Source organism: Suricata suricatta, chromosome 2, assembly GCF_006229205.1.
Source record: "Suricata suricatta isolate VVHF042 chromosome 2, meerkat_22Aug2017_6uvM2_HiC, whole genome shotgun sequence".
Classification (NCBI taxonomy): Eukaryota; Metazoa; Chordata; class Mammalia; order Carnivora; family Herpestidae; genus Suricata; species Suricata suricatta.
The window spans coordinates 115,781,186-115,806,079 of NC_043701.1; the positions used below are offsets into that span (position 1 = coordinate 115,781,186).

The 24,894-nt window shown below is 43.4% G+C and overlaps 2 protein-coding genes across 3 annotated transcripts in view; one reads left to right on the forward strand and one right to left on the reverse strand.

Annotated features, from left to right (window-relative positions):
* Positions 1-24,894, forward strand: part of PRKG1 (protein kinase cGMP-dependent 1) — a 1,238,870-nt gene that overhangs the window by 682,769 nt on the left and 531,207 nt on the right. The gene's annotated exons all lie outside the window — the stretch shown is intronic.
* CSTF2T (cleavage stimulation factor subunit 2 tau variant) lies at positions 7,173-10,852 on the reverse strand. The gene has a single exon (XM_029931714.1). It carries the CDS (start codon positions 10,768-10,770, stop codon positions 8,914-8,916), a length of 1,857 nt encoding a protein of 618 aa, XP_029787574.1. The 5' UTR covers positions 10,771-10,852; the 3' UTR covers positions 7,173-8,913.

Here is a 24,894-nt window from a genome sequence, read left to right on the forward strand (position 1 = left end):
GGTGTGGGGCTTGAACCATCTGACTGAGATGGAGTCACATGCTCCACTGGCTGAGCCCATCAGGAGCCTGCAATTTACACATGTACTGCCATCTTTATCAAAATACCAACAGTGTTTTTCACAGAACTAGAACAAACAATTCCAAAATTTGTAGGGAATCACAGAAGACTTCAAGTAGCCAGAGCACACTTGAGAATGAAAAGCAGAGCTGTAAGGACCCTGTTTTCAAGTTGTGTTACAGGCTGTGATGATCAAAACAATATGGTTTTGGTACAACAGACATACAGATCAATGGAAATGAAACAGAATAGAAAACTCAGAATGAACCCACAATTATATGGTCATTTAATCTTTGACAAAGCAGGAAAGAATATGCAGTGGGAAAAAATACAGTCTCTTCAATAAATGGTGTTGGGAAAATTGGACAGCCACATGCAAAGGAATGAAACCGACCACCTTCTTATAGCATATACAAAAATGATTCAAAATGGATTAAAGACCTAGATGGGAGACCTGAAACCATAGGCATCCTAGAGGAAAGCACAGGCAGTAATTTCTCTGACATTGGCTGACACAACATCTTTCCAGACATGTCTCCTGAGGCAAGAGAAATAAGGCAAAAGTCAACTATTGGGACTATATCAATATAAAAACGCTTCTGCACAAAAAAATGAAACAACCAACAAAACTAAAAGGCAACCTGTGGAATGGGAGAAGATAATTGCAAATGACATATCCAATAAAGGTTTTTTATCCAAAATCTATAAAGAACTTACCAACTCAAAGCCAAAAAAACAAACAAAAAACAAAAAAGGTCAGAAGACATGAACAGACATTTCTCCAAAAATCCAGATGGCCAAGAGACACATGAAAAAATGCTCAATATCACTCATTAGGGAAATGCAAATCAAAAACTGCAATGAGAAATCACCTCACACCTGTCAGAATGGCTAAAATCAACAACACAAGAAACACTAGGTGTTGGTGAGGATGTGGAGAAAGAGGAACCCTTGTGCATTGTTGGTGGGAATGCAGACTGGTGCAGTCACTGTGAAAATCAGTATGGAGGCTCTTCAAAACATTTAAAATAGAACTACCCTACGATCCAGCAATCACACTACTAGATATTTACCCAAAGAACAAAAAATACTAACTCAAAGAGGTACATGCACCCTGATGTTTCTAGCAGCACTATCTACATTAGTCAAATTATGTTTACTAACTGATGAATTGATAGAGAAAATGTGATATATATGTGTATATATATGCATATATGTATATATGCACACATATACATATCTATAATAGAATGTTACTCAGCCATAAAAATGAAATCTATACACACACACACACATGCATGCACGCACAAAAAAATGGAATATTATTCAGCCATAAAAATAATGAAATCTTGCTATTTGCAATGACATGGATAGAGCTAGAGAGTATTATTGTAAGCCAAATAAGTCAGAGAAAGGCAAATACCATATGATTTCACTCATATGTGGAATTTAAGAAATAAAATCCAAGCAAAGTGGAAGAGAGAGGGAGGCAAACCAAAAAACAGACTCTTAACTACGGAGAACACACTGCTGGTTACCAGAGGGGAGGTGAGTGGGGAATGGGTGAAGCAGGTGATGGGGAAGAAGGAAACACCTGTGATGAGCACAGGGTGATGTATGGAAGCGTTGAATTACTATGCTGTGTACCTGACACGATACTACATGTATGTTCTCTCCCTGGAATTCAGATAGAAACTTTAGGAAAAATAGTAAGGTTTGGTAACATCCTCCCTGCCTCCCATTCCTTTCCATTTGTCATAATATTGTTAGATTCATTTTTCCCCAGTTTTATTGATTTTAGGTAGTCTTAAGCAGTGCTTCTCAAACTTTTGTTTATATGTGAATCACCTGCAGATCTTATTAAATACGGATTCTGATTCAGCAGGTCTGGGGTAGGCTGCACAGTCTGCATTTCTAACAGGCTCCCAGGTGGTGCTGTTGCTGTGGATCCAAGACCACATTTTCAGGAGCAAGAGTTTATTTTATCTTTTAAAGTCTGTTTATTTTGAGAGCGAGCGAGCGTGTATGTGCCAGAGGTCAGAGAAAGAATCCCAGACAGGCTCTGTGCTAACAGCATGGGGCTGGATCTAGTGAGCAGTGAGATCATGACTTGAGCTGAAACCGAGAGTTAGATGCTTAACCAACTGAGCCACCCAGGTGCGCCATCGTTAGCAAGAGTCAAAAGCACACTGCATGTCCTTGAGCATACAGCATCATGCAGGGGCAGAAGGAGGAGGTCTAGAATAGGGGCGTTTTGGTATGTTTCCCAGGTAAGCCCTGCAGAGTTGGAAGAACAACTGTGATACCAAACTTCAGATTACATTTCCTCAAGGATCTTCCTCCCTCCATCACTTATCTGTATATTACAGCTATAGTGCAACTAGCATTAATTTGGAAACAGATACAATCGACATGATAAATGTAATGTGGCTGTAGTGAAGAGTAACGCATTGATGGTAATCATCAAGTTTGCCTCGTGTATATAACATGTTTTGCACAAGGATTGGGAGGCATGGATTGGTGGTAAGTGGTGCTCAGCTAAGAGAGTCATTGTTTAAAAACAAGTAAGAATGGCACCCTGGTGGCTCAGTCGGTTAGTCACCTGACTTCAGCTCAGGTCATGATCTCACAGTTTGTGAGTTCAAGCCCCATGTTGGATTCTGTGCTAACAGCTCAGAGCCTGGAGCCTGCTTTGAAATTTGTGTCTCCCTCTCTCTCTGCCCCTCCTCCACTTGTGTGCATGCTCTCTCTCTTTCAAAAAATAAATGAACATTAAAAAATTAAAAATAAAAATGAGATGAGGAGATGATAGAATGGGGAGACCATTTAACTGGGGTGTTCAGGAAAAGCCTCTTTGAGTAAAGCAATAGGAAGTTAAAGCCTTGGGAATGAGAATGAACTATGCATTCAGAGGCCTGGGGAGAGAGTGGGGTAAAAGAAACTGCCAAGTATAACGCTTAGAGATGAAAATGAATTCAGGGAAACGATGCTAGATCCAAAGTAGCTGTACCAGTAAGTCAGGGGCCCAAAAGCAGCACATGACATTGGCTTAGGGCTTTATTGTCCATGGTAAGGATGTGGGATTTTATTCTAAGAGCAAAGTAAGCCATGAGAGCCTTAAACAAGGGAATGGCATAATCTGATTTTTTTTGTTGTTATTTTTTTAATCAGTGTGGCTTCTATGTGGAAATTACATGGTGGATTTTTTCAATTAATAGAGAAATTAAAGAGTGTTGTTTTTACGAAGTATGCTATACAGAAGTCCATTCCAGAGCTCTTGGCATTTAATATTATATATATATATATACACACACATATATATTTCTCATTTTATAAAAAGATTTTTGTATTGAAAAATACATTGCTATTTTGGCTTAATATTTATGAAAAATGCAAAGGATTTGTGGGAGAAAGGTACACACTGGATTAGCATCCTGGGATATGTTTTTACTCCATATACTTCATGAAAAGCTATAAATTAAAAAGGCTCCATACCTTTTCTCATTGTTCTGGGTGTTTGTATGTTTGGTGGGTTGGTTGGTTGATTGTGCAGAAATATACTTGCTGAACCGGTAGCTGAACCGTTTTTCTAGTTCACATTTGTCAAGCTAGGCACTGAAAATTTCAACTGAATCTAATAGCTGCGTTCTCACACAGAGTGTAACAGGAATTGTAAGCTCCGAGTATTATTGGGCCGGGCAAGTGTTATAGAGTCCTGGGACGCCTGAGCCCGGGCCTGCAGCCACGTCGGAGAATATATGTTGCACGTAAATGCACTCAGATTCAACATCATGAGACCCTTGAGCAGGTCAGACACAGAATATCTGAAGGCTCCATGGCCCGCAGGTCCCCGATTGGGGTCCCTGGTCCAAAAATAGAGCTTCTGAAGCACAGAACTGACCACATTGACAGCAGGGAGGGGCAAGCAGGGGGTTGTAGATTTCAACCGTGCAATTTCTCTCTTCTTTAAAATAGATGAGGAAATGCTTCTCTGATGGGTGATTCTGGCACGCTCAGAAATATAAAATCATTTTGGCTACAGGCTCACCATAAGCCAGGAATTATATTCTATTCATAGGCAGTGGTTTTGTTTACCCTCACAAGGCCAGGTTTGCTTCTGGAAACATTTGAATTCCTTCTTATTTATGTCGCTGTATTACTTGACGTGTGAACAAGGGGGATGTTTGACATAGAGTGTGATTTTGTGGATGTTAATGTACCAAACAAGCCCCATTCAGGCCATTTCATCACATTAACTCACATATGATTATTAATGTGGTTTGTGCTTTGAATGTTATTAAAAGTAAACATTAAGGCAAAGGAAATTGAGACTGAGTTATAGCAGGTGTTTCATTGTTCTGGCCAATGTCCAGGGGTAAAGAGATAGACTCGTAAGCACGTAGGTGGCCACATATTCACTCCAGGCAGCAAAGTGAGGGGTGCAGCAAAGGCTGATGGGTACACAGAAGTGGCTCAGACTTTTGCAGTAGAATTACAGGAGAGTATTAGTAATGGAAGGAAGCAGAATTGTGAATAAAACAGCTAATTAAGTGAAGAGGCAAAATAAGTGTGTGGGGAACTGCTGAGTTTCATTTGTGACACATGAGGTTGATTTCCAATGCCTGCAGATTTAATACATAAGGAATCCTACAAAAGCAATTATGGCTGAAAATGTTGTATATTTATTCTAAGTCTTTGATAATGAGTTACCTACCTTTGGCACCTAAATTAACTCCTGTTTATAAAAAATTTTCATTAACCAGAATACTCCAGCTTTTTTCCCCTAGGATAATACTTCAGTATTTTTATGTACAGTATTAATAATCATGGAGTTTGTTATTTTTGACAGTGCTACCCTGATGTCACCTTTAATACAACATGTAGGTCCTTTACCAACATAAGGCTGATACTGAGGTAGAAAAATATTAAGAGGAAACATGCTAGGGGCGCCTCAGTGGCTCAGCCAGTTGAGTATCTGACTTCGGCTCAGGTCATGACCTCACCATTCGTTAGTTCAAGCCCCACATCGTCCGGCTCTGTGCTGACAGCTCAGAGCCTGGAGCCTGCTTCAGATTCTTTGTTTCCCTCTTTCTCTCTGCCTTTTCCCTGCTTGTGCTCTGTTCTCTCTCCCTCTCTCTCATAAATAAATAAATAAGCAAACAACATTTAAAAAAGAAGAAATATGCTAGTTAACACCTTACGCAAAAGGCAGTTTGTAATGTGAATATTTGTAATGCTGAATTTTCAACCAAAGGAGTAAATGCTTGTTAGAAGGTGCATAAAAGCAAATGAAAATATTAGATCTAGTGAAAATTTGAAATATACATATATATGAAACATACTAGCAAACTGTATACCAATATCAATATTCATACTATTAAAGCTAATATTGACATTAATTATATGCTTTTAAGTATATTAGTTCCCCTAAAATGAATTAGTTCTTGATTACAGAGCATTCTTGACTAGAGACTGATGAGAAGAACCAGATAACCAGAAGTCTATCTAGAAATTAGCTGACAACATAAAGCCGTGAGAGGCTGACATACTCTCTGTGAGCAGACTGCGAGAGGTAACTGACAATGTAGCTTCCCGCCATGGAAGCTTGCTGCATACAATTATCCTTACACCCCATCAGTCCTGAGGGGAAGGCCTGACCTGCCACAGGAAATTAGGTGCCGTGTGCTTAGTCTATGTCCCACTGGAGCACAGGAAAGTGAGAAGCTTTGCAAATTGAGATCACGTCAAGGCTTTTGGGTTTTTTGTTTTATTGTTGCTTTTAATGCTTTTCTACCATTAGAATTCTTAAAAGTGTAGTTGAAACGTTATACATGATTTTACCTTCACATGGGATTCACGTTGGTTTATATCTCATCAAAAAACTTAAAATTAGGAGTCCTGGGACACCGGGGTGTCCCAATTGGTTAACTGTCCGATGTCAGCTCAGATCATGATCTTATGGCTCGTGAGTTCCAGCCCAGCGTAGGGCTCTGTGCTGACAGCTCAAAGCCTGGAGCCTGATTCCAATTCTTTGTCTCCCTCTCTCTCTCTCAAAAGTAAATAAATATTAAAAAAAATTGTAAGTCCTGAAACATCAGTAGATTAAACACATCTTGATACTAATCATCAGTAATTTAAGAGGGGAATGGCTAATGGGCAGGCACTGATTAAAGTTGCCCATTTCATATTCCCAAGAAACATACTGCTCAGGAGTGAGTCCTAATAACGTACTTACAAATCAGTGTTTCACCCCATCTTTAAGCATTGTTATAATGAATGAATTTGTAATTGCATTTGTAGCCTATCCATATTTGGGAACACGCAGAATATTAAGGGTTATAACCAGTGGGAATGGAGTGAAACAGCTGGAATTCTGATTGTAACAGACGTATTGCTTGCATCACCATCAACTGAAATGAGGCTGTCCATCAGTACTGAGACAGTGATGTAGGTGAGAACCTGCCTTATCAGAGCAAAGGAGACTGTTTCTATTACCTATTGCTAATTTATTTTCTAATGCAAGATTGTTACAACTCATCTGTTCTCTGTGGAATCTAAATGTTTTGGGGGGCCTTTATGTGCTCTTAATGGGATTTCCCCCCTAGACGGACAGAATGTTTTGTCCCTCCTTCTCACCTGTGATTTTGGTGTAGTGAATACAGAAATGATGGCAGTCCTGGTCAGAGTTCCTGACTATCCCTGGTCACTTCCTGGGAGTGGGAGGAGGGGCGGTAGGGGGGAAGTAAAATCGAGCGCTGCCGTGTAACATGTGTAACATGTGCCGTCCATTATGACGGTGCTGTAAGGTCTTCCTAGGTTGCAGAGGAGAGTTCTCTGGGGGGGACATAAGCAAAAAGAAGCCTCCTATCTGGGCACACACCAAAATGTTGCTACTGATACCAACCATAGCATAACATGTCTTTAGTTATTTCAACTGTGGAGCTATATAGATAATGGATCTAAGAAAGGGATTTCCATCCACACTTGCAATTTTTAAGTTTGCCTTTTTCATTTAAAGGGGAAAAATGTATTCCGATCCATAAATTTCTCAATAATAGATTTCTTTTGGATAACTCACTCATTCAAAATAAACATCAGATACTAAAGTCATCCTTAATTTTACATTCCTTTTATTGTCTGTATTAAACTGCGACAAGAGTGGAACATAGTTTTCAGTTGGAGCCCTTGAGTGAAAGCTTTGGGATAAAGCAGTTTAACTTCCAAGCAGTCAAGCCAACTCTGCAAATGAGCTTTAACCAGAACTATCACTACATGGAAGGCAGAGCTGGCCTCTCCAATATGGGGGAAGCCTACAAAAAGCATGGGAAAGTGAGCAGTATGAATAACAATAAAAAACGAGTAAAACAGGCAGGAGGAAATAGCAGAGGGAAGAAAACTTTGTAAAAAAGAGTGAAGCACCCATCTAAGATTTAAAAACCTTGTAAGGGGAAAAATTCAATTTCTAAATCTCAGCTTCTCCTTGTAGTAAATGCTGTTTTTTCCTCTATTACTAGACATCGGTTTTTCTTCTCCCGAGTAAGACCACCTGGTTATTTGGGTGTTTCTGCTTCTGTTAATTATTTGGTTTATGACACAAGTCTTTATGTGTCCACATCCTCAAGGCTTAAGAATAAGTTAGGCAGTAGCTTTAAAGAAAATGTGATAAGCCCCACCTTCCTAGTGATTTTTAAATCTCTCTCATGGGTATGTGGACTTTACTACTTTTAAAAAACTAAAAAGTTAGTTATAACTAGCTGAGCAGAAAACTCAGGCTGTAAGAATATCTCAATTGTTCTGGTAACACGGTAGGTAAGTAGACCTATAAGTGAAAGTCACAGGCATGGTAAACGTTGGGGAGACTCACACTGTTAAGTCCCCACGCTGGCTGACCACACGGATCCCATCCATATTGGAAACCAGTCACCAGGAAACAGAACTGGACTGCATGAAACTCTCTATTTATGAGAAGTCCAGTAATGTGTACAAGTCACCCAGATCACCTGGTCCCCAGATGCTGATTTTTAGAAAGGCTGTGAGAATTCCTTAGACTCATAGTCAGGGCTCGAAGACTGGTGAGAAACAGGAAGATACTCAGAGAGAGAGTCTCATTGGTGCAGACTTCAGTCACCGGGCCAATCCTAGAACTGTCCCAGCAAAGTCACTGCACTTAAGGCCAGGGCACAATATTACTAGTCCCCAGTCAGATAAATGAAACACCACACCAGGCACATTCCTGGATTTTTCAGGTAGCACAGCTTTAGGAAAAAATAACAACAAAAAAACCCCAATTCTAATACCCCAAGCTGAGCTTTACCCAGTTAGCACTAACATCTGAAATATTCCAAAACACTGTCACGATGTTTAACCTAGAACAGCATTCTTACTGTCCCCAAAATAGAATTCTGTATTTTAAATGGCTTACCAAAAAAACGTATCTTAAAATTTTGAGGTAAACTTTATTTTCTTACACAACCAAGAATCTTAAACTATCTTAGTACATTACCATCTTAACAGGTCATATTTTAGTATCATGTGCAGTTTTCACATTGTTTTACTCAATATTTTCAAAATGTAGTTAACATACCATAGACACTTCGTATTGCTGCATATCCTTTGTAATCTTATTTGGTATAACAGAATCACGTTCAGAGTTATTTTTGTATATTTACAGTGAATAAAAATGAACAGAGCTACTCCTACACCCCCCCCCCCATTAAAATAAAAACAGAAAAAAATACAAAGATAACAAGATGAACTAAGGTTCTGGGAGGGTAACCCTCATCATTCAAGTGTGGGGATGCAGAGATCAGCTTTTTGCACCCTGGAGACTACTGTCAAACACTTCCTAAACCTATTAGGAAGCTCCAGTAGATTTCTGAATTTGTTCTTTTAAAATGAGGATGCTCTGCCTTTGCTCAGGGGGCAGCATGGCGATCTGGTCAGCGGTCAGCTGCAGAACCTGCATGATCAGAGCCGCCTTCTCTTGATCCTGCGGAGTCACCTGGCTCTGCCCAGGACTAAAACTGCTAGGCTGACCGCCGCCACCTTGCTTACCTGCCCCCTGCATGCCCACTCCTTGCATGCCCGCCCCCTGAATGCCTGTTCCTTGTATGCCCGCTCCCTGCATGCCCGTTCCTTGTATGCCTGCCCCCTGCATGCCTGTTCCTTGTATGCCTGTCCCCTGCATGCCCGCTCCAGGATTTCCCACCCCTGCAATGCCTGCAACCTGTCTGGGTCCCTGAGGACCACCCGCCCCCACATTAATGGGCCCAGGACCCTGAATTCCACCAGTCATCGGGCCTCTGGAACTGGGGCCAGGGCCCCTTATCTCCATTCCTCTTCCATCCATGCCTCGAGCTTCCATTCCTCTGGTCTCCATTGCACAGGTCTCCATTCCTCTTCTCTCCATTACTCGCGTCTCTAAGACCTCAGTCTCCATGGCTCGAGGCTCCATCCCTCGAGAATCTCTACCGCCTCTACCATCCATCGGGAGACCCCTTTGATCTATCATGGGTCCACGAGGCTCTCCAATTAGCAGTCTGGGATCTGCTAATGGTCCTCCCCTCATCTCATGGGAGGAAGGGCCACGGCCATCGTGACCGGACCCATGGTGCATGGGGGGGCCCTGATGAGGTGGGCCAAGATAGCCTCTGGGCTCTACCTCCCCCGTGACTGAAAGCAAAGTCCCTCCGCGGGGGTCGTTTGGAGCATCTCCCAATAGCCCTCGAGGAGGCAGGCCACCGGCAGACATGGGTCCACGAGGTAGAGGCGCTCGGGGATCCGACATCTGCACCTGTCCCCGCTCTAAAGGCACTGGACCAACGCCTGGCATTCCCACCTGGGGCTGCATTCCTCCACCGGGAGTTAGGGAGCCAGGCCCCGGTCCAGGAACCGCGGCTGGCAGTGGCCCCGGGGCCGGGATCGCGCCCTGGATAGGGGTCTGCATCAGAGGAGGAATGTCCTTCACTGGCCGTCTGGCCATATGCTGAGGCTGAGGGGCTGGCGGGTTCTGCTGGTTCAGCAGGACACTGGGTCCCGGGCACAGCCCTGGGCCGGGGCCGGGGCCGGGGCCAGGACCAGGGCCGGACACGGGCTGAGATTTGCCCGGGATGAGCGGGGTGACATGGATCTTGCGGTGCAGGATTTTCAGAGCGATCTCCGGGTCCATGATTCTCATCACCACCTGGGCCTGCAGCAGCGCATAGGCCAGCTGGGGGTTCTGCAGTAGCATATTTCGCGCTTCCTGGTGGCTGTTCTGCACGCACAGCTTCATCTGCTTCATGAGCTCGAACATCTGCTCGGGGGGCAGGCTGGCGACCGCCCTGGTGATAGACTCGGGGGCGTCTTCCGGGTCGATGGGGTCGCCGTAGGGCGAATCGATGATGGGCGCCGCGGGCCCCAGGCTCTTGAGCTCCTCCTTGTTCTTCTCGCTGGCCGCGTTGTCCACCCTCAGCGCCCGGCCGCTAAACTCGCGCCCGTTGAGGTTGCGCATGGCGCTCAGCGCCGTCTCCTGGTCCTGGTACTCGCAGAAGCCATAGCCCTTGGGCTTGCCCGTCTCCCGGTCGTACACCAGCCGGAAACTGACCACAGAACCGACCTCCGAGAAAATGTCCTTCAGCTGCTCCTCGGTGGCCTCATACGGAATGTTCCCCACGAACACGGAACGCAGGGACCGATCCATCGCCGGATCTCTCACCGCCAAACTCGACATGATTCCGGTTGGGCGCCCAGAGGAGAGCCGATTCCTTACCAAGAGTCGTCCTCTTGCGCCCCACGCTTCCGCTGAGCACCGGAAACGGCTCTGGGGCTCCGGGCGGAAACCACCGTGGACCCGATCGAATCGTTCCGCCAAACCGCCCCACCTCTATGCTCCCCTACTTACATTAGCTAATGCTTTCTGGCTCTGGTCTTTCGTGAGTCTGCCAGCTCCTTATCAGCGAGAGGCACGATTCCCTTCTCGGGTCTTACAGTGAGAACTCCCGAGGGCGCGCCACCTCGGCCGCTCCGAAAAGCCTGGTGCTGGCTGACCACAGTAAAGATGGCCGCTGGGGCTTCACCACGGTACCGGGAGCGGCCGCCTTCCATGACGTCAGGGGCGGGTTTGCTTCCGTTTGCCCGGGGCTAGACCGCCAACCGTAAGCGGGTCTGGGCCGCGGGTTCTGCGTTCTGATCCTAGTATCTCAGGTCTCCGTCCCTCCTTCCTCTGGTTTATTTAAACCCTGTTTAAAATCCCATCGGGACTGCGAGGTAGAAACGTAGGCGTTCCCGAGCATTTCGGGTTTTGCTCCTTGAACTACAACAGCAACAGCTCCGTTTTGGAAAACATTTTGGGAGAATAGCGGCCAGAGGCCCTGCTGTCGTGGGTGCCGGTGCTTGCAGGTGCTTCTGCAGCAGCGGGCAGCGACCCCCCGTTGACCGTCCTCTTCCTTAGTGGTGTTAGGCCACACTAACAGCAGCGATTCGTGACCAAGCACAGCTCCGGGCTGCAGAGCGTGAATTAGTTACTTGGCCAATGTCACACTGCAGGCTTTCGGATCGCTTCTGATTCCTGCAGACGGATGGCGATGATGGCACCCCCTGTCCTGTGAAGGGTGCAGCACAGTGGCGTGTCCATGCTGCCGCTGTGTCTGCGGGCGTTTCACAGGTGATTTGGAGTGGCACTTCCAGGGGGCTAGGCCATTTGCTAACCGAACAGGCAAGGGCAAAGTCGGAATGTCTTTGTTTATCTCTGCAACCAGGGTGGGGCTCAGACTCTATCTCAGGAGGTGAAGAGTCTCGTGCTCTCCTGACTCAGCCAGACACCCTAAAAGCCACAGAATTCTTAATCAGGTTGGCCTTTCCTAGTTCCTGGGCAGCCTCCCGTGTAGCAAAGAGGCGCCCCCCAGGAAATGTATGCATTTTTTCTTTCTTTATAGAAGGAGGATGGGGCAAGAAAGTTTATGCAAAAGAAAGGGATTGTTCCAAAGAAGGCTGTATCTTAGGGTCCCCTGGTGCAGAAAGCCTCATCTCTCTTTCAGGCATGGAGAAGACCCAGGGGACAAATTTACTGGTGCTGAAGGAAGGAAAGAGAGAAGGAAAGGGAAGGAAAATTTCCTGACTGACCCAGAGACTGCTGCATTCCTTGGGAGGCTGAAATTGCAATTAGATTGAGTATTACCCGGTTTGGAAACCCTAAGAGACACGATCTTGGGCCTCTGGTTTTCCCTTTTTTTTTTTTTAACACAGTTTCATTTATTTTTTTTTATTTAAATATAAAAACTGATATCCAGTTAGGATGTTGAAAACGTTTTAATCTGTGGAACAACTTGGGTATGAAGTCTACTTTTGCAATGACATTTTTTTAGGTCTAAAGAAAACATCAAGTATTTCTAGTTGAAATTTAGCATTTTCATTGAGATGGCCTGTATGTTGTAAGTACATGCAGGATTTTGAAGACTTTTTTGTTTGAAGAATTTTAAAAGTAAAAATGCCATATTGTTTGCTGAAATGATATGTTTAATATACTAGATTAAACAAAAGCTATGTTAATATTCACATCACTCATTCCATTTTTTTAAGTGTGGTTGCTTAGAAAAATCAAGTTACAAATATGGATCACACTGTATGTCTAAGGTCTGCACATTTCCAGAGCCTAAGTATTAACCCCTAGGCAGAGAATTTTATTCCATATATGCCTTTTGAGGGGATTGTAAAACTTTAAGTGACATCCAAAAATTGTCATCAAGTTTGAGGATTACAGTCCACTGAATAGATCTGAAATGACTATGATTGTTAAAATACAAATAAGACAAAGCATTCATTTACCTTCACATGTTTTAATAGCCCATTAAAATAGGCTTGAACATAGCTATTCACTAAACACACAATAACATATCTGCAAGTGACCAAGTGTATTTATATCACCCAGTACAATCTTGCTGAAGCTGGCTGGCTGGGTCCAAGGACCCAGACGGGGTTCCCAAGACCAGACTAGAGGGTACTTGGCTTCATAGAGGATGGAAATCAACCATGAGCCAGCAGGAGGTGAGAGCGGGGTTTACTGGAGGTAGAGAGAGGGCAGGTACAGACGGAGCACCCAGGAGACTCAGAAAGGAGTAGGAGGCCTTCTCTGTTTGGGGTGTGATATAAGTGTCCCCTCAGGCATCTGGGAACTAGTCAGGACAAAGAGGAGGGCCCACGTGTTATCCTTGAAGCCAGGGGTCCCCAGCTGGGAATGTCTAGCTCCGTGGTCTGAGATTCGCATATGACGGCTTCTTCTCTCCTGGTCCTTCCTGAGACATTATCTGTTATAGAGCGATCATTGACTCCGTGTCATTTACCGGGAGGACATACACTATTGGCACTATGCAGTGTCTGTAATGTGGGTGTGCCCATCCTGGCAGGAATGCAAACAGGAAAAGGAGCAAAAACCAGATTTTTATGGAGTCTTTCAGTTTCTCTGCCACACTCCTAGTAAAAGAAACAGAACAGCACCTGCTAGTCATGGCTTTTCCCCATGATTCTTTTTTAGGAGGTGAAACAGGGTTAGGGTGGAGACGTGTGTGTATTAAATGTAATAATCAGGATGGTAAGAAGCTGTTAGAATAAATTGTCAAGTTCATGAGAGGTGCATGGGTTTCCTTACTGCTGCTGTTGCTAGTTTCTTATCATAGGACACCCCATAGCATGCATGGGAACCACCTGGAACCACGGCCTGTTAATTCAGCTGGCTGGGCCTCACCACCTCCTCTGAACATATTCAGTATTTCTGGGGTGGGAGTGGAGAGTTTGCATTTCTAACTGGTTCTCTGCTTATGCTGAGGCCCCTGGTGTTGAGAGCCCACTTTAAGAATCCTTGATCTGAACAAACGGACTTGAGGTGCTTTTGTTTTGTTGCTCATCTAGTACCTCTCTGAACAAGATAGGGGTGGTCTTTCCACAAAGTCTGTTACTGTTTTAACCCTGACCAAGCACAGCTGGTACATGCTGAGCCCACACCAAAGACACCCTGGGCTCACACAGTGGGGGAGCAGAGTAACTGAGGCCTTCTGGGGACAGGCAGGGAGAAGCCATGACTACCAGTGTATGCTTTTGTCATGGATCTTCCATATTTTCTTCAGTCTTCTTGTTCCATGCCAGAAGAATAGTTTGATATATCCCCTTCTTCAAGGACCAGTACAACCGAGCACATAGCTCAGTGCCCAGGACACAGAAACTAACATTAATTACTAGCTGAGTGGCTCAGAATTACTATGAGCTCTTAGAAACCTGTGTACATTTCCTGGTGCCTATACATAATTTCCCAGGTATATTTTGGAAGAACTGCCATTTTATATTGCTTTCTTTGTTCATGTAATGTTTAAACTTTAATATTTATAGCATGGCATATAGTCCGAAGAAAAATGTGCCTGGCATCTTGCATGGTTAAGGGTTGATTCTCTCAGCAAATCAAAATACCACATATGTCATCAGAACATATGGCCAAATGGGGGGTGTTTTTCAAACGAATCACCTTTGGAAACTACAAACTTAATCCACTGAGGCTTCTTTTGTTCCAAATGATTTTTAAGCTCCTATCCTGAAATTCATTCAGGCCTTTGTTTCTAAGTCATACTGGAAAACCTGTACCTTAACTGAAAAGCATACCTTGGTTGTGACGAAGAACAAAATCACTTCAATGCATCTAAATCAGTTCTCCTTCAGGCCAGGCTTGGCAAAAATGTGGTATGTAGCTATTTCCAAATAGCAAAACTTATATCAGAAGATGAAGACTCTGTAGACTTTGAGAGGAATACAAAAGATTAACCACAGATCAAGAGGACAGATCCCAAAAAGAGTTATAAAAATATTTTTTAATTATAACTGGCATTTTTGAAACAAGTGTGTGGGCCCTTCGAGGAGTAATAGATTAAATATATTCCTCCACAAAGTTCTCCCTAGCCTTCCTCCTCCTTCCTCCAGGTTGGAAATGAGTTCATTTCCCTTTGCATATAAACCTTACTTTATCCTTTTATGATGATAGTTACCTTCTACTTTTTAGTAGAATGATTATTTTCCTTCTAAACTATAACATTATTCAAGCAAAGAGCTAGATTCCTCTTGGTTGGTCAATTAACAAAGTGCCTTATATTTATTCTTTTATTCCATCAATATTCTAGAGCAGTGAAATAGAGCAATAGAGTAGTGAAAAAGACATTCCACTATAACAGAGGTTCTGAGTGTGGTCCCTGAACTAGAAGTATGAGCATCACCCAGAAACATCTGGGAAGTGATAAAATTTGGGGCCCTACTCCACACCTACTGCAGCAGACTCTCTTGGGAGCCTGATGCAGTAGGTTCTGTACAGAAATCTGGGTTTTAATAAGCTTCCCAAGTGATTCTCATGCAAGCTAAAGTTTGAGAACCATTGAACTCAAGGGAGACAACCATAGACATAATACGCACATACACGCAAACATACATACATTGTCTTTTTTTTTTCACTGTATCCTCAACACCTAAAATAGAGCTCATTTTATTTGTTGAATGAATAATGGGAATTGACCTTATGCACAGCCTTTCATTTTACACAAGAGGAAACCATGGCATTAAACATGTCCCCAATCAGAATGAGGACCTTGTCATTTTATTCCTAGGGCTGAAGTACTCCTTCCTCTTAACTGTTTGATAAAACAGGTATGTAACGAAGCATGCAGAGGAATTGATAAGGTCTAGATCATCCAGGAAGCTTCCCTGATGGAGCTGGGATTTAAGGGATAGGTTATAATTGGGTATGTGTACACAGAAGTTGAAAGGAATAAGCCAGGAACTAGAAAGAGCCAAAGCATGAACAGATAGAATAGTCCAAACATTTTTCAATACCTTCAGAGGAAACTAAAACATAGTGAGTAGTGTGATAAAAGATCATCTTTTGGGACAGACTGTAAAATGTTTTGAAGATGAGATTTATGAATCTAAAGTTGATGGATGTGCAGGTCAGTAAGCTTTCTTCTCTCTGAAACACGGGCACATAATAGTAACAGAGGAGGTTTAAGAGCACCAGGTATGTCCAGTCCTTCTTCATGAGATCTTTTGCACCCAGACTCTCATTTTAAATATTATATTTATATTTTATTTAAATATTTATTTATTTTGAGAGACAGCAAGAGCATGCACACACACTCGAGCAGGGTAGGACAGAGAGAGGGAGGGAGGGAAAGAGGATCCCAACTAGGTTCTGCACTGTCAGTACAGAGTCCGACTCAAGATTTGATTCCTTGAACCATGCGATCATGACCTGAGCCAAAATCAAACTGACTGAGCCACCCAGTGACATTAGCCACTCCTAAAAAATTTTATTTTTAGTTGAAATATAGTACATCTATAGTATTAGTTTCACATGTACAACATAGTATTTCAACAATTATATACGTTATGAAATGCTCACTGTGAAAAGCAAGTTACTGCCTGTCACCAAAGTTTTCACACTATCGTCGACCATATTCCCTATGCTGTACTCACATCCCTGTTTCTTATTTTATAACTGGAAGTTTGTGCCTCTAGATCTCCTTCACCTGTTGATCCCTGTCACCTGTTCTGTCCACCCCCAACTCCCCCCATGACTTTGTTGCCTATATTTGTTTCTCTTTTGTTCTTGCTGTTTATTTTGGTTTTTAGATTCCACACATGAATGAAATCATATGGTATGTGTCCTTCTCTGTCCAACTTATTTCACTTGACCTCATACCCTCTCCAGACTCTCCTTTTTAATCCCTTAAAATCTTTAATCGGAAGTGTGGAAGTTATTCTTCCTACATTAACAGTCCCCTAGGTCTCTACATCTGCAATCTGGCTTCATTCCCGTACTTGCCTCCCACCCCTGCTCTGTTCACTGTGGTGTGTTGCGGATGTCTTCTCTGTCCCTTCTCATCCCCCCATGCCTGAGCCTTTCTGTCCTTCAACACTCACTTCAGAGCCTTTTTCTAAAGTACTGACTGAACACCCAGTATCTTCTACCTTGTGTGTCTTGTATGGAGATTATGTTACCCCATAAACACAGAACCGGTATCTGATTTTTATTCTTCACATTGCCTAGTCCAGTGCTTTATATATTCCAGGCACTCAGAGGATATTTGAAAAAGTTAATACAAGGGGGAGCCTGAGTGGCTCAGTTGGTTAAGCATCTGACTTCTGCTTAGGTCATGATCTCATGGTTTGTGAGTTCAAGCCCAGTGTTGGGCTCTGTGCTGACAGCTCAGAGCTTGGAGCCTGCTTCAGATTCTATGTCTCCCCCTCTCTCGGCCCCTTTCCTGTTCCAACTTTGTGTCTCTCTCTTAAAAAATAAACATTAAAAAACGTAAAAAATTAATACAACATCATCTTACAGTAACAGATTACATATGTTAGCCAAATGGTATTGTAATACTTTTAGTTCACAAAACACTTTTCTTAAGGCTCCCACATTGGGTTTTGACAGAAATCACATGAGATGCATACACTTGCATCCTGGTTTTAAAGATGTAGAGACCTAGGGTACTGTTAACTAGAACTTTACTTAAAGATAGACTCATTTGAAATACGGAAACCATTCATAAAAGCTAACAAGCACTAAACAAGGAGGCCCTCTGATAAATGCTGTCTAAAATACAAGGTCTTAAATTAGACATCATTTTCGGCAATGTTTCCTTTCTACAACCTTCCTGATACCAACCAGCAGTCATGCTGCCAATTAACAACTAAGGGAAGTTCACTATTGTGGCCACATTAACTGGCAGAGCCAGGATTTGAACTCACATTGTGGGACTCAAGAAGTCATGCTCTTAAGTTATCCCATTAAATGAGTTTCCCCAGGATCATAGCAAGCAGGTGGCAGGGCTACAGCCTGAGACCAGGTCTCCTGATTTTAAAATGCCTGTTTCGCCATCAGCATAGTAATCATGGGCTATCGAGGCCCATACTCCAAATACCTTGGCCTTTTTCCTGATTGTCCTTGAGTGCAACTAATTGCAATTTTGACAGAGCAATCAGTGCTGTGGCAACAGATGGACCATAAGGTATAAAAACAGAAGCGACTGAGAAAATGTTTCCTTTCTCTATTCGAAGGGCTGTAGAGAAACCTCATGTACAGATTTTTTTTAAAGCATCATGTCAGATAGGTAGTAAATGCATTTTTCCTAAAATGAGAGACCAAATTTCTCAATCCCCAAATTAGACTTGTCTGTGATATTTTCCCCAATTATTTTTTAACTTATATTTAAGCAATCTCTGCCTGCAATGTGGGGCTCGAACTCACAACCCTGAGATCAAGCGTTGCACATTCTACTGACTGAGCCAGGCCCCACTTGATTCATTAAATGTATTTACTATGCAACAACACATAGAGGAATACATGGTAAATTCTATTTACTTATGTGTGGGAGGAGTTTCTTGTACTGGCCAAAGGAAGACAAAGATCCCATGAATCTGGAACTGCAGGGAATATACCATTCCAGAATTAGAGGCTTGGGAGAGGCAGACCATCTCCCTGGAAGGGATTGCATGGTCCGATGTGAAGGAAACAAGGCCCAGGGAAGAGACTTAACAGAGTTGGGTCCCCAGTTACTGGCCAGCCTCACATGTAATGGGATCCAGATCTTCCAATTTCCCATCCCAAGGCAGTAAAGTGAAGGTTTAAGAGCACAGACTTTAATGTCCAAGAGGCTTGGGTCAGCTGCCTCATGCAACAAATAATTGTAGAGCCTGAGAACAATTACTTTTCTGTGTTTCCATGTCTATTAAACGGGAATTATATCACTGCTATGGATAATTTTGTGGAATGTATGACATGCTTCTTTTTATCATTCATTTTGCACAGTAATTATTAATCTACATTAATTATGTAGAACTAGTAGGCATAGACAAAGCATCTTAAGTGCAAAGAGATTCCAACTTTATTTTTTAGTCTCTATCATCATTTTTGTCTTCGAAGGTGTTGGACTGGGTGAACTGATGGTCTGTTGTCACATTATGTTGCTTTAGAAATTTGAACTCACATCATTTGACTCAAGAACTCAAGTTCTTAAATTGTTATTCAATTAAATGAGTTCCTCAAGGATGTGTAGCTAGTTAAGTGGGAGAGCTATTGCCTGAAATATTACAATTTCTGTGGTGATGGCATTGCTGTTGTAACTGGTGATGGATTTGTGGTTGAACACGAGTGCTTCCTAGGCTCAGTCCTTTCAGACACTTCACTGAGAATTTTACTGATCAATGCGGTGCTCACTAGGTTCTTGTAGTAAGCCCTGAAATGTACTCTTCAAACATGCAGTTGGCTGAGATTCCATTTTTTCATTTATGTTAGAAGGGCCTGCCTAAACTTTGACCATGGAGGACCTAGGGTCACTCGACCCTGCATTGAGCTAGCAATAGGCTACCTGTCTGAGCAGACAGTCATGTTCAGGATGCCCTCAGCACTGTGCTTTTTGAGCGTGCCCAGGCAGACACAGGCCATCCATTCAAACCTGGGAGAAGCGTAACTAATTGGACAAGAAGTGGAGCTCCCTTATTCTGGCTTCAGGCTGTCACCTGAAAGAACAGAGGAAGGAAGTGGCCTCAAAGACTCTGGGAAAGTAAAGCTGAAAAACCAGGTCCCAAATAAAGACATCCTGTTTAAGATGAACAACTCAAGAATCCTTGTTCTGTGACCAGAACAATCCAATACCCAAGTTCAGAGAAATGTCTCAGCTTCCGGATTTGCTTCTATAGCTGGCCCCTTCCTTCTGAGGCTCGGCTGGCCTCTATTTATGCCAAGGTACAGGAAAATGGCTTTTCTGATATCTTCGATTAAGGTCTTAGGTTGTTGAAGACAACAATAAAGGCCAGTGTGGCAGAATGAATTTGGGGCTTTCTATCACATTTGAATGATCCTTGAGAAACATTATGTTGGCATGCCAATTTATTTTTTAATTTTTTTAATGTTTATTTATTTTTGAGAGAGGGAGACAGAGCACAAGGGGGGGAGGGGCAGAGAGAGAGGGAGACACAGAATCCAAAGCAGGCTCCAGGCTCTGAGCTGTCAGCACAGAGCCTGATACAGGGCTCGAACTCACAAACTCTGAGATCTTGACCTGAGCTAAAGTCACATGCTTAACCAACTGAGCCACCCAGGTGCCTAATTCAGATTTGCCATCAAACAAATCATTTCTCCAGATTCAGAAATGAGATAAAAATGTAAAATCTACTGTTTATAGAAATGTGGTCACAAGCACCTCCTGGTGCAACTCTAGACACCGCGACCCCCTATGGGAAGCAAAGGATGGAGGTGGTATTTTAAGGATGCTCTGCTGTCACTTCAGGCTCCTGCTGCCACAACCAAATACCACAGATTGGGTGGCTTAAACAACCCCAAATTTTGTCACAGCTCTGGGGGCTGGACGTCTAAGATCAAGGTGCTAGCACATTTGCATTCCCTGGAGCCCTCTCTCCTTGGCATGCATATGTTCTCATGTGGCCTTTTCTTCATGTGTGACTAGTCAGTCATGTCGGACTAGGGCCCCACCCTTATTGGCCTCACGTACCGTAACCACATCCTTAAAGGCCCTGTCTCCAAGTTAACAGCTATTTGCAGGGGCCCAGCAATCATCTGTGGTGGGAGGGACCCTACAGACACTTCTAGTGCCTTGAATTAACCTTCTTTACCTGCTGGGACATGGAGAGGTCTAGGATAGGGGCACTTTGAGGCTCACAGCAGTTTCTATATATCATCATATAGATTTGCAGTTATTTTAATATTTATTTTGAGAGAGAGAGAGAGAAAGACAGAGGAAGAGAGAGAGAATCCCAAGCAGGCTCCATGCTCAGTGTGGAGCCCGATGCAGGGCTCGATCCCACGACTCCAGGATCATGACCTGAGCCGGAATCAAGAGTTGGATGCTCAGTTGACTGAACCACCAGGTCCCCTAACATTTGTAGTCACTTTAAACACTTGTACAGGTATTCTGCTCACAAGTGCCCCGGTTGACCATGGATTCCAAAAGCAGCTCTTGGCGGTCCACCCTTGTTCGGAAGAGGAGCCGTAGAGAGGGCTCTTCCCGGCAGGGAACCTGTCTGCCACCAGAGACACTCTTTATGTCACTCTTCTAAGTCAGTCCCTCTGTCTCCTCAAAAATAAAAGATTAGTTCCCATGATGAGTAATGTCCATATAAGCTTTTTAAATATTGTTTACAGTTAGAATAAAACAGTCTGATATCAAACAGCAAAGAAATGTTTAGTTTCCCATTCACGGTCTTCAGAAAGCTCTCACTGTGTATAATGTATGATTTTCCTGAAGGTGAAGGGAGTCTACATTTTTAAAATATCAAACTCCTCCACCATTCAGGTAAAAATATTGAGACTTCTGTTCTTGACAGTTTAATGGTACTAATAAACAGTGACAGTTCTGTTCCTTGTCCTCTTCATCACCACCAGCTGACATTGACTTCCCCAGGGGAGGTGCACAATGCGAGCGCCTGTCTCCCTCACCTCCAGGTGTTTGCCAGTTCCCTCTCTGCTGGGGGAAGAAAACAAGGAGACAGGGAGGGGTGCAAATGACCTATGCTTCTGGAGGGCAGTCTTTTGTGAGCTCTGAAAATGGAATTGTGTGTGTTAGCCTGCAGCCCATGAGGGGGCCAGGAAAGAGCAGCTGAGGCCTGGGGTGGGGGTGGGGGAAATAAAGGAAATACCAAGGTCTCCCGCCTGTTCTGTAGTCTGGGCTTCGCTGCCCAGGTCCTGGGGTGGGGGCAGTTGCTGCGGTGCTCATTCTCACCTGCAGGGAGGCCAGGCTCTAAGACATCCTCCTGTGAGCAGGTGTCTGGCAGGAAGGAGAAGGACCTGACGCTTTTCAGACCAGCAGCAGCCTGGAAGGTCTTTAGGAAAACTTTTAGTCTACTAAAAGCAGTTCAGCATCTCCTTTCCCTGGAGCGGAGAGCAGCCCCCAAGTTTGACCAGTTGAGGGTTTCACTGTGAACCGAAATGGAATTCCTGCTTTCTGTAGCCCCCCTCCTCCTTTTCTTAGTTTGGTTTTGTTTTACTAGAAACTTTCATTAACTTTTATCTGGAACGTCTCCTGCTGAAGATTTATGGTGCCGGGACTCAGCTTTGTGGCAGAAGAAGGGCTGTGCCTGCAAGGAGCGTCTCTGGTGTCGGGCAAGACAGAGAATTGGGGCTCAAGCGGACAGCTTCCGAATGCATTTCTGATTTGTTGGGTTTCCTCAGAGGTGGATAGGAAACAAAAATCTAATTGCTGTTTACCCACTGACCCTGTTGCTGAGGCTGAAGATAAAAAGGAATTTGTTTTTTTCTTTATTACTTAGAAAAAAAGACTGTTCTATCTCTTTCCCATGCAAAGTTCTTCCTAGCCACACACACCTATACATGAGGGCAGAGGGTTATTACTCATAAGTGATGGCATTTGACTCAAAGCGGGTGTAACCCTGGCAGTCCCTCACCCCGCTATCTAGAAGTGGGGAGCAGGGGCAAGCCTGCTTCTTGGCGGGTAGCACGTTGCCAGGCCACTGATTCAACCCACACGGCACTGTTATATTCCGGCCAGAGTTCTTAAACTCTAACCTTTACACAAAGCCTGTGATCACTTGAGAATAATTTTTAAGTGCAGCATAAATAAAATATAGCCAAGTTTATTTCTTAGTTCAATTAAGAGTATTGCATCTAAGGTTAAATATTATTTGTAGTTGGAGGAAAGTGGTATAAATGCGAGTTTACCTTTGACCATCAGTCAATGTTCACAAGGAGAGCATCGTATGAGCCTGAGACCCGGCGACAGTGGGGCCAGCCTGTGCTAAGGACTTGACGCTGTCCTCTTGTGGGGATTGCTGACTAGCAAACATTCTTTAAGGATTCTGTTTCCTAAAATGGCATTTCTTAGTCACATACTTGCTCCCGTTAAACACACACACACACACACACACACACACACACACACACACACACATTCTCTCAGGGCGCCTGGGTGGCTCAGTTGGTTAAGTACCCAACTCTTGATTTCAGCTCAGGTCGTGATCTCGCAGTTCATGGGATCGAGCATCGTGTTGGGGCCTGCTTGGGATTCTCTCTCCATCTCTGCCCCTCCCCTACTCACACACACTCTCTCTCTCCCTCAAAATAAATAATAAATACATTTTTTTTAAAAAGGAATAAAAAAGTCTTCCTCTTTCCTGTTTCTGTAGTTTCTGTGCACTATGGAGGTTACTTCCTCACCTCCTCCTTTCAGAGTACAAGTGTCGTTTCCTGTGGTCTGCATAGAAAACAGTTCTGGGCGCTTAGAGGGAATAGCACAGGAGGAGACAAAACTAAACCCCCTTGTTTCCTGTTTCCCTCACGGAGGGTCGAAGGCACTTCTGACTGCTCACCAAAAAGCTCAGTGTTTGGTGTCCATTTCCTTTAGGAGACACCCGCACCTTTTCCGTCATGTAGGAAGTAACTGTCAGTAGCTGCAGGGGGTCGAGTGAGACAAGGAGCTGGATCCAACTGTGGGAAAAGTTAACTTGGGGGAGAGAATTTGGGTCTCAAGTGAAGATAGAAAAAAACATGTTAGTGAACAGTGTCAGAAGGGCCAGGATCACGATAAACCGAGGGGACAGTGGGTCTGTATTTGTCCCCTCTTTTCTCTCTAAATAGTCTTTCCATTTCCATCCATGTGTTAAAACTATTGTCAGTGTTGATGCTTATTCACAATACTCTTTGGAGAAATGAGGGTTTAATGGCAGGATGATGATACAACTTTAGTTGTCTTTTTATATACTCTGAAATGCTAATACTCCTCCCTAGAACCTATCAGAAAGCTCTGTGAATTTGATCCATTACTGTTACAGCTACAACGCGCAGCTCAGTCCCAAATACTCCTCCCACCCCACAACAGCCTCAGGAGGATTTTCCCATGGGTGGGGAAACTGAGGCACCAGTAGGCCAAATAGTCTGCCCTGGGTTTTAAAGCAAGTGGGAGGCAGACTCAATGCCAGGCTGTCTGACCAAAGGAGATGGTTCATTAATAACTCAAAGTTCTAACGCATTTTTTGTGCACTAAGAGACTAAGTGTTTTATTCCCCTGAAGGAAAAAAACTAGGTGCTACATTTCACTACCAGTCACATATTCTAACTTTTCCCTGCCTTGTCAGCTGCCTGTCAGTTTTGTAAAGAAATGTGGCATCAAACCGACAGGAAGAAGCTCTGAAATCCATAACCACACAGCAGAACATTGAAAAATCTCCACACAGGCTTATTTCGTCATTTATTACATAGCCCTAAACCAGCTGCCAGGGGCAAAGGTGATTTAATAGACACCATTTAGCTAATACATTATTTTGCCAAGAAAATTCATCATGCTGAATTCTCTTTTTAATCTTTTGTGGCTGCTTACTTACAAAAACATAGTGCCTAGAAGCCCTGGATTATTTCACAGAGGGGAGAAGCCAAACAGAGAAGGCTATTAATTTAGGCTGTTTCAAATGGAAATTGTCACTCTGGAGAAAGAAATGTAGGTGGAATAAGATATATATGATTCTTGGATAAAGAGAAACACTTAAAATTGCACATTTCATGTTTGAAGCTTCCAAAGACATTATTTATCAATAGGTGATTAAACTAAATTGAATATTTTCTAGCTTTTAAACCAGGATGATGAATGCAAAAGTGTTTTTCACACTCTTAAAGCGTTATGCACACCTTAGACACACATAGGTTTGTGCAATGCAAGTGACATGTTTGGCATGTTAGCATTATGTAAGACCAGTATTTGGACACCATTATATAATTTCCAATATCTCTTCGGGAAAGAACAGCCAGACATTACTTACAATTCTCAGTATTATTTAGAATCTAAAAGAGAGCCCCTTGAATCCAATA

What these genes read in the sequence shown, in the direction of transcription:
- CSTF2T (XM_029931714.1), bottom strand. Translation starts at nt 10,770, where the DNA reads ATGTCGAGTTTGGCGGTGAGAGATCCGGCGATGGATCGGTCCCTGCGT.